General features: G+C 40.0%; 1 protein-coding gene across 1 annotated transcript in view; it reads right to left on the bottom strand.

The window, feature by feature from the left end:
* Positions 1 to 221: 221 nt before the first annotated feature.
* rtn4r (reticulon 4 receptor) overlaps positions 222 to 11,092 on the bottom strand; it is an 88,184-nt gene continuing 77,313 nt past the window's right edge. Inside the window, exon 2 of the mRNA XM_053480454.1 lies at positions 222 to 2,322. Coding sequence (XP_053336429.1) covers positions 938 to 2,322 — 1,385 coding nt within the window. The 3' untranslated portion in view covers positions 222 to 937. The remainder of the gene's footprint in view (positions 2,323 to 11,092) is intronic.

Raw genomic sequence — 11,092 nt, 5'->3', positions numbered from 1 at the left:
TCTAGACATAATGAAACCACATAAAATGAACATTTGTTCTTCTGTCTTCCCTTAAAGATGTGTCTGATTTGTCAGTCATGGTTTTATGGTTTGATTATTGAAACAGGCTTCTAATGACATGTTCCTGTAATTACTCAGCCAATCATTATCATTACTTATTTACGTTGGACAGCAGGTGAAAAGTGCAATAGCAGACTGCGTAATAATAAATAAAAAAGCCGTTATACAAAATGAGATATTTTATTTGTAATATATTTATGCTTGTTCACCAGTAAAATAAAATGCATATCTATAATTCCATCGCAATCTCAGTGAACAGATAGATAGCATTCCGCTGATGGTCGCCACCTGTAAAAACCATGTTGTGACGCAGACAGAATGCTGCATGTTTCAGGGAGAAATAAACATTGTATCTTTACAGAAATACTTAAAAACATAAAAAAACATAACAGTATTGAACAAATGTATCACTCTTTGAAGAATAACACTGGCAACAGAAATCTTCACTTCGCACCTTCAACATTCTTGTGTGCTTTCGGCTCTCTGTATTTCATTTTTTTCCCCCATAATCTCCTTTTTTCTTTTTTTTCCATATTTTTTTGAAGTGTGTTTTTCGGTAGTCACTTTCTGGTCAGTGTAAGCTTTTGCGGGTAAAGGGGAAGAGGACTCTGTCTGCGGTGTTGCTTAAACACGGCACATTTAAAGTTACATAGAACAAACATTTGGGCACTGAGTTTTTATATACATTTAAATAATATGGGTTTTGTAAAGGCATCCATTTCTTTAAGTGTGTCTGTAGCTTTAGAAGTTGTTCATTCTTAACCGTGCAGCTTAACCTCACAGCCCATTCTACAGTCTCTGTCTGTAACTCTAGGTATTATTTTTTTTGTGCCATTGTCATGAGCAAAACTGATCTGAGAAGTAGGTCTTCTTTAAACTAAGACATGGTTAAGGACAACCAAAACATGGGGAAAAAGAGAAGGCCCAGTGCTCTAAGACTAGATCCATGGCTCTTCAAACATGACTGATCTGACTTGGGCTTTTTTGAGCACTTTTTTTTCTTTTTAGCTGGTGCTGTTGAAGGTTCCATATCCAACATGTCTGGGCTGAGTTTGTCCAGCGACTGATCTAGGTTGTTGGAAAGGGTTGCCAAGGGCCCGTCATTCAGACTTACTCCCTGCTTGCTGCGGGTGTCGTTCTTTATCCGTTCCGTTTCAAGGACCTTCGTCTTCGATATGTTCTCCTTCTCCTTCTGGGGGTTGTTTGTAATTTGACGGCTGTTGGATGAGGGATCAAGTAGAGTCTTGCTGAAAATGATAGAGGATTTGTCGTTATCGGAAAGGCAGCACCTTGGGATACTTTCTCCTATCGGGTCATCAAAGGGTAGAAATTTTCCAGAATGATGGCTGTTCTCAATGCATCCTTCCAGGTCATTGCTTTTAAGTCGTTTCAGGTCCTTCCCCACAAGAGTGACTGGAAGGTGGCATTCAAGATCAGAGCTGGAACCTTTGAAGCGTTTGAACCAATCCCACAGAGGCCTGGCTCGGCAGTCACAAATCCACTGGTTCCCGTTGAGGCGTAAATACTGCAGTGACACCAACGGTTCCATCGTCTCACCACTCAACATAGTGAGATTGTTGTAAAACAGAAACAAGGTCGTCAGCTTTCCGAGGTCGTTAAAAGCACGCTGCTGTACATGAACGATACGATTTTGATGCAGGAGCAAGCGGTCTAAGTGGATCAACCCTCTCAGCATGTGGTCCGTCACCACCTTGATCTTGTTGTTGTGCAAGAACAGGTAGGTAAGGTTGGCCAGATCCACAAAAGTGTCGTCGTGCAGGGCGAGAAGATTGTTGTCCTGTAAATACAGGTGCTGAAGTGAAAAGAGTCCACGAAACACCCCAACAGGAAGTTCAGACAGTCCGCACCTGTGCAGGTGTAACGTGTGAAGCTTGGTCAGACCTCGAAACGCAGATGGACTGATGATCCTAAGGTTACTGTTGTCACCGATATCCAGCTCTTCCAGTCTCTCTAGGCCGTAGAAGGCCCCGGACTCAATGTGGCTGATGTTGTTGGAGTACATCCAGAGGACGGTGAGGTTATGCACCGAGCTAAAGCTGGTGGAACGGACCACTGTGAGTTTGTTGCTCTGGAGGAATATCCGCTGGCTACGGACAGGGATTTCGGTAGGAATATAGAACAGGCCTTGCTGCTGACAGGCCATAGTTGGTCTCGGTTCACTGTAGCATTCACACTTTGCTGGGCAGCCGTTCAGCACTGGCACAACATTCAGCCATAGCACCAGGCAGAAGAGTCGGCCTCCTGAGGAAAGAGGACAAAGAACAATGTGTCAGTTTGAGATATTTGCTATTTTATTTGATAGTTCAGATTCTTAAGTAGAAAAAGTTTCTTGTATGGTTTATAACAGAACATTTCTGGTGGAGCAGATTGTTTTATACAGAAAACAAAAGCATAAAGAAAACAGTTAATTCCGGGTAAAGCTTGTAAACCTTGTATTCTGGAAAACACTTTTAGGCCACGGAATGAATAAGGTTTCCAAATATTCAAATTAACCTATTTTCTACTGTACATTTGCCTGATTATCCAGACGCAGGAAACAAACAATTCTGATTTTGGATTTGGTAAGAGCCTTCAAAATTGTTACAATTATCTGCTTCACAGTGCAGCACCCCTAAAATTGGTGTCTGTAGCGTTCCAGTTAGAAAAGCACTACCAGCGGATATCTACGCCTTGAGACCTAATCCCATCTATCAGCCAGTGCAAGCATGAGAACCCAGGCAATTGGGGATGCTGATAAATTAAACACGGAAGTGGGCCTGGCACTAAATTAGCTGGCACGACGAGGAGCGGTGAAACTAATGGCAGTAATGGTGGAAAATGTAGTCTGTCCAAGGAATGATGAGTGCTTCGATGGGTCTCTTTATGACTTTGTGGCCGGATTGGTCAGGGATGTTAAATATATACAAGTCTCCTGACAATATAAAGATTTTCGAGTGCTGTATTGAAGATGAGATGGCATGTGACCTAATAAACTGTCTAAGCTATGTGTTTTTCAATTCTGTAACAAGATATGAAAGGAAAGACTAGGTAATATGCCTGCGTGTTGAAAATAATGTTTTTAAAAGCAATAAAAATACATTTCACTACTCTTTTATATCCATACCAAGTAAAATAAAAAAAAGACATTTTTTTCATATCAGGTAATAAGCAGAAAAGTACAATGTGTTGAATAGAGATAGAAGTATGGACATATTTCTAGCATCCTGCCAGCCCTCAGCTCATCCCTGTGTCTGTCCCTCCATCCTGCGGCTTGTTAAATGGAGCTTGCTTTAGGCTTGACAGCAATCCTGTGCTACACTTTCCCTCAAAACCTGTCTTCTCTCTTTCCCTCTTCCTCTCCTTTCCCTCCCTCATCCCCTCTCCCACCAGCATCCACTGCCGGAAAGCTGTCAGACTTTCACTCTTTCTGCTTCGCGGCGGATAAAAATATTCTATTGCCAGGCTGTTCTGCGTTAGGCTTCATGAATCCATCAGGCCGCCTTTTTTTTATCTGCTAGTCATTAGCAGACTATGCACACCCTTACACAAAGCATAGCCAAGATTTGCATTCAAAGCTCCCTTTTCTCTTTGCCTCAGCCGCTTGTGCTAACCTGCATGCAGCCTCTCTTTCCTTTCATCTAGTTAGTTTTAATAGAGTTTCTTCAAATGTCATTCACACTCCTCCAATTATTTTGAAGGACCATCTGCTTTCATGGATGGTCACATGTCCGTACTCTTTATGGTTAGTCACCCTTTGATTGACATCAGGTACGTCCATGTTCTTTTTATATTTCGTCCTGCTTTCCTCCTTTCCACGTCTCTCCTTTTTGATCACGGTTACAATAGTCTTGTTTGGTTTTACCTTTCACGCTCTTTTTTTTTAAACCCTTTTTTTTAAAGGGTTTAAACAGGCACGTTGAATAATAAAGTGGTGGCCCAAAACATTAAGATAACCATCCATCATCCATCTAGAAACCTCTGTAGTCCAACTTAGAACCGTGGCAATTTGGGAACGCCAATTAGCCTAATCTGCATGTCTTTAGACTATGGGTGGAAACCAGAGTACCCGAAAGAACCCCACCATGCACAGTCAAACTCCATCCACATAGGAGGCACTAGATGAGAATCGAACCTGGACCCTGGAGGTGCAAGGCGACAGTGCTAACCATTACACCAGCCTATCTGGCTGTAGATTTGTTTTGATTAACTGAACAACTAGTGAAAAACCGACTACGTAAAAATGACAATCAGCTTATGGATGCATGGCCTGGGTCATCACCAGACCTCAACCCAATGGAGAAATGTTGGACAATGGTGAGTAGCTAAGGTAGTAGCAGTCAAGATGTCTTCTGTCAGATCCAGCAAGTTTTTATAGAATAAAGGACTTAATGCTAAATAATCATCGTTGTATAGCAATTTCATTGCATAAATTTCTAAAAAAATATTGTAATTATTCTGATTTTGCCTCAATACTTTTGGCCACTATTTGTTGCCATTATAGAAATCTGTCGATTAGAAACCAGTGAGGCAGATTGCAAGCAAAATAAGCAAGTTAAGTGCATTTTGTATATCGGAAAACATTTTTGGAATAGCTGAAGCCAATTATACAGCCAATTAAACACGACTCTACTGGGGAAAAGTTTTTTATTTTTATTTATTTATTTTATTTATTTCTTTAATAAATAGCAATTTCATATCATATTGCATTAAGTGAAAATGCATAGACAGGACTGGTATTATCTTTATTATTATTATTATTATTATTTTAACATCCCACAACTGCACGCTCTTAAAACAATTCCTCTTACAGTTAGTGTTTTATTGTTGTTGTTGTTGTCCTTTGCATGCTCAAAGCCACAGGTTGCACCATTCAGCTAGAGTCAGATTAGAGGCATGAGGCCGCTCCAGGAAGCCGATACAGACAAGTTTTTGGATGATGGAGATGGTGGCAAAACCTCTGTTGTAGACATTGTTGCATCAGTGCATCTCCGACCATCATTAAGCTGTGAGGAGCTTCAGAATCAACAATCTCAGGCTTTCAGATATTTCTCGTCCACACGAGTGCAATAGAGTAATTGGTGCATTATGACACAGATTTATTATTTTGCATCTTTACTGCATTGCATAATATTTATCTTGTGTTAACAGTGGAAAATATAGTGGAAAGTGCGATTTGACTATAGGTTAGCCAATTAAAAAATTTTTCTGCCTTTTTTCACATTTTTCTTTTAATCAGCACCGGCTGAATGCTAAGCATATTAAGCCGATTAACAGGCGGGTGCAACTGCAGGCAGCACAGTGTTGTTGCTGTGAACCATACATACTGTCGACTGTAAAAGTTCAACTGTTCTCCTTTACTTTTCCCTAGTCCCTAAAGACCATATATTTGTAAGTGATGTTACTTGTAATACTTATTTGAAAGTTGTTCAGTTGGTTTGTGCCTTCTAGTGAATATTAAAAAAAAACGAACATCGATCTTTTTCTATATCGTTTATCCTGTACAGGCTTGTGGGGGGTCTGGAGCCTATTCCAGGGAACTCGGGGGACCCAGGGGGACTTACACACACACAAACACACACATTCACACAGTATGGGGAATTTGGAAATACCAATTAGTCTAATCTGCATGTCTTTGAAGTGTTTGAGGCATGGGTGAGCCTTCTCCTCGGGGTACGCAGGTTTCCTCCCACAGTTCAAAGCGCATTAGGATAATTGCCATTCCCAAATGAGCGTCTGAATAAGCATGTACGTGTGTGCCCTGCAATGGTTTGGCACTCCATAAAGCTTAGAGACGATAAGTGAGGAGTAACAACGAGTAGCTTCACCCAAAAAGCTGTACAGCCATTAAACATTATAACCTTCAACTAATGTAATCGCTCTATAGAGTAACATCCTTAAGCGATAACTGGTACTGAAAAAGCCTGTTTAAATTGCCTTCCAAGAGTTTCTCTAATTACAGAAAATGCACTGATAAGTAACATTTTATTATTATTTTTGCCTATGTCACACTGCGGAAGAGTAAGGAGGTATTCTCGACTGACAAGAACATTAGGATGCCTCTTAGCATGAAGAGGACCTCTTTGACTCATTACAGGGAAAGCCGAACACCAGCACTCGGCATTGCATGAAATGCATTAACTGCTGTTCTCTCTCTCACTGAAAAAAAAAAAAACACTCATAATGATAAAAGAATTTTAGAAAGATGAGCACCACAACACAGATGAACCATAAAAAAAAAAAAAAAAAAAAATCAAATACACTCGCGTCTAATTAAATTATTTGTGAGGACAACAAAAAGAGGAGCACTACAGAGTAGACACTTGAGATAACTGTGAATGCAGAAGGAGAGACAGAAAGAATAAAAGGGAGGGAGGGATCTTGTTGACTTTGAGCGGTGAAGTGTGGCAATCCGCGTCGCTGTGTTCATTTGCATGCGTCCCTGCAGAGCTCGGGGTGAATACAGAGACATTTCCAAGTTTATCTCCCCCTCACGAGCGCGGTGCGCGCCCTGCCCATTCCCTAACCACTATTGTCCCGATGCCACCGGGGGCATGTCGAGAAGGGGACAATACATGCCCCGAGGGACACGGGGTGTTATTGATCATTTCGGGGATGATTAAAGGCTTGCGGATGAGACGTAATGGGCTAAAATGCTCGAAAACGACTAAGGTTGATTGCTCCTAATAGATGGTTAGTAGAAAGTCTGCAGAAATATTAGAGAGTTGTCTTAATAACGGCTTATGGCATGATACAAAAAATGTGTAACCACAAAGTCATGTGACCCAAACAAACAGCTAAAACTGTAAAACCATATCACTGAATTCGTATATTAAGATACAATAGTTAATCATTTATTCTTTGCTTGTACAAAAAAAAAATGGGGCGTTCAAGTCAAACCGGGACTTGTGATGAGTACTGCTGAGCAAAAGTGATTTTTATATTTTACATTTACAGAAGACTTCACGCACAGTGTTTAAATGGTTGCGAATGTTTTCAGGAATGTCGTACGGCCGTGAATGACGATCCCGGGCCAATGTGGCTCGAAATCCACTGCAGTTTTGAGAGTGAAACCCCTGATTCGTGAAAATCGATGGATAACTTTTAGCAATCTTGCTGATGAGATGTATCTGTCTGTGTGAACTCCACACACAATCATTCACCAACACCACTTGCACACTACACATTACAGGAGCTCACAATCGCCCGTACAGTCCTGACCTCGCTCCAAGCCATTTTCACATGTTTAGGAGTTTATTTAAAAGGAGTCTCTATGAGGCTGGCATTTTAGACATGAAGCAGTAAGTCCGATCATGAAAGCACCAGTGAACAGAGAAAACGTTCTACCTTGATGCTGAAACCCTGGGATACGTGCATTAGAATAGGAGGGGTAAAATAAAGACATAAAAGGAGTTTTTAACACTCATGAGTGTGTTCTGCGCAATCAAAAGTCCTACTTTGACTCAATGAAGTCATATACGTGCCGAGTCAAATAGCACATTGTAATAAACATAAACATTACGCCAAACCATAACGCTGGGCCATGAAACCATTATAACTAAAGTGTGGATATAAAGAATATATACAAGTAAAGCAATACGGCCAAAATGATGTGTCTATAATCTAATATTAATACATTAAACACCACGTCAAATGCATACTGTATGACTATTAAGCAGGAGGAACAGGAAGCTTTTACACTAAGGTTATTTTCCTGTGGTTATAACCATTACACAATCACTAGCATGGTATACACACAAGCACACTATGTACACTAACCAGACTGTATATTTCATTTACACTCATTAGCATACAAGGCAAGGAGTGAGAGGTTAAATTTAGCATGTCTGTGCACCGCCACTGTTGATTTGACACGTTCGGTGTGAAACCCGCCAGGAGCGTACACCGCAGACAGACAAGTCGCGCCTCTGAATCCGACACGTGCAAAATTTAACGCTAAATTAACACGAGGCAGGGTGATGTTAGAACATGAACTGACTGCCTTGGTGTTAATCAAACTTCGTAAAAACTTACATCAATCTATCTATCTATCTATCTATCTATCTATCTATCTATCTATCTTTCAGTCTATCTTTTAATCTATCTATCTATCTATCTATCTATCTATCTTTTAGTCTATCTTTTAATCTATCTATCTATCTATCTATCTTTTAGTCTATCTTTTAATCTATCTATCTATCTATCTATCTTTTAATCTATCTATCTATCCACTGTACTGTACTGTGCAGTGCAAAAGTCTTAACCCCCCCTATTGTATTGTTAATATAGTCTTGAGAACACAGTGACCTATGATTTCTTTAAGAATAAAAAAGCTTCTAATGTAATTTATGAACGAGTGAGAAACTGGTGCAGATGATGACCGATGATCAGGCCGGTGATTAGTACACTGGTGATGCTGAATGCTGATTGGTTGGAACAGACGAGAGGGGAAATGAGGCTGCTGCTGAGTTTGCTAAATAAATAACCAAATTTTAAATAGTATCTTTAGACACTTTGCAGCCTGTCACAGTAAAACATTTGTTCTCATTTCTTTAATTTAATCTACATATTTCAATATGAAGGAAAGGCTCAATCACAAGGCACAGGACAGGGTACACTCTGGGATGTCAGCTCATTGCAGGCATTGACACACCATGTCATACACTACACTTAATTCAGTTACAGTTACCAAGAACATGCAAACTCCATGCACGCAGAGACGGGATTCGAACCTTGCCGGGAATAGAACTCAGACCCTGAAGGTGCAGAGCGACAGTGCTAACCACTACACCGCTGTGCCGTCCCAATTGTATTATTATTACTATTATTATCCTCCGCTGAAGTAAGGCTGAGAATCATTTCGCGATCCCAAGGTGAGTCCCAGGGTGAGAACACGCCAAGCAGAAGTATTTCGAACATGTAAATAAAATTTTCCCATTGCCCTGCTGATTTAATTACCTTGTTATAGATTTCTATGCTGATGGAACAATAAAAACTCACCTCCCCATGTACCATATTTGTGCACACGTACCAGAGCGGACTGCTGAGCGAAAAAGCAAGAGAGGGATTAATCCAGATACAAATAAGAAACAGCTGAAACAAAACAGTACGTAACATGCTGTTAAAAGGGATTTCCAGTCGAGCAGTTAAATAACAAGACTTTTGATTACTTTTCTTTTTTTTTTATTATTGTAATTTTAAGATCGTCCATTTTGATGGAAGAAAAGTGATAATAATTGAAAGAGAGACAGAGAGAGAAAGAGACACAGATAGAGAGAGCATGGTATACAGACGTTAATCCTACTAACACCATGCAGGGAAAGAAGTGACTCTGTGAGCGTTTATTTCTGCCTGCTGTCCCTTATTGTACCAGCCAAGCAGATGGCTCATGAATAACAGAGACTCACGGGTCACAGGGAATCAAAATAACCATGGGAAAAGAACGAAGCACATGTGCACGTGCGCTCCAAATACACATAAAGTAAATGCCATTATGGACACTAGGGATGCCCTGATTTTGACCAAGTGAAAGCATATTAAATGCCACCAACATACGTACTGTAGCTGCTAAGATAATGCTTTTAGATATATATTATAACATTTCCTGAAAACGGAAATGGCAAGCGTCTCAAAGATATCTATAGGACACATGCTCACGGTTTGAAATAATTAATAAGAATACTAACACGCTATCCAATTAGCAGATCTTTGTACTCAAAAGTGACATCATTCAAGATGTTGTGTTTGTTTCACCATCACCAGCAATTATGGTGTAATTAGCCTATGATGTATTCCATCCGTCCATCCATCCAACCATCCATCTATTCATCTAGAAACCTCTGTAGTCCAACTATGGACTGTGGAGGCCAGTTGTATTTAGACCCATTTTTTTGACCGTGGTAGGATCTCATTCACACGTGCGATTACACACTACAGGCAATTTGGGACCGCCGATTTCCCTAATCTGCATGTGTACGGGGAGATCATGCAAACTCCAGCCACACAAACCTCGAGGCGGAAATTGAACCATATCCATCTATCCGTTATTTATCCGTTATCTACAGTATAGTACTTAAACTGTCATAGAGCCTAAAGCCTATGCCAGGGAGCCAACGTTGGGGTGCCAACACATTCACACAAATATATCAAAATTGATGCAGACAATCAGACGTCACCAAATGGGTTTGGACTGTAGGAGGAAACCGGAAAACCTCAAGGAGACCCAGCAAGCACAAGGATAACATGAGAACTCCACACACACGTACAAACAGACCGAAGGCGGGACCAATCCTCGAGGTGGGAGACAACTGTGCTACCTTCCATCCAACACAGTTATTCAAATATTTAATAACAAGTTTGATTCCATAACGAAAAGATATTTAGAAACGAAGAGAATAGAATAGTATTGAGTTTTATCCAAATTGAAAATTATAGATTAGAAATGATTTATTTCTATGTAGAATAAACAGGAAATTCATAGACCATCCAAGACTATGTTCATAATTAGTTTATATAAACATATAATGCAGCCAAAATGGAGGAGTGGTAAGGAAGAGTCAGTAAATAGGCACAAAGTAAACAGTTATAGAAGGAATAACCTGATTTTAATACTTTAAATATTATCAAGGATGTAAAACTGAAGAAGTTCAAAACCAGGATCAAAGAATATCAGCGAAGGATGGTTTGAAACATTAGGTGTGTTTACATGGATCGTGTTTGCTCACATTCCGTATGAAGTAAAGCATCTAACCAATCATAGATGAGATCATATCAGAGCGTTCATATAAGAAGGTCATTTGTAATTTAAATCAAAATAAAGAAACCCGTGACCCTGAATAGTGCAAGCGGTATAGAAAATGAGTTAGTGAGTGCGAGTTATTTAGAATAATAAAAAGAATAAAAAAATATTATTTATACCATTTAGTGTATTCTTACTTATGGCCATTGGGGGTGCTGTTGTCAGACAAAATTAAGCCTTAGGAAACCTGTGAGCCCATTTACTTTATGCCAGCTTTCCTTAAATCCTCCTTTTGAT

The sequence above is a fragment of the Clarias gariepinus genome, chromosome 21 (assembly GCF_024256425.1).
Source record: "Clarias gariepinus isolate MV-2021 ecotype Netherlands chromosome 21, CGAR_prim_01v2, whole genome shotgun sequence".
Lineage (NCBI taxonomy): Eukaryota > Metazoa > Chordata > Actinopteri > Siluriformes > Clariidae > Clarias > Clarias gariepinus.
This window is presented reverse-complemented; position numbering and strand designations above follow the sequence as displayed.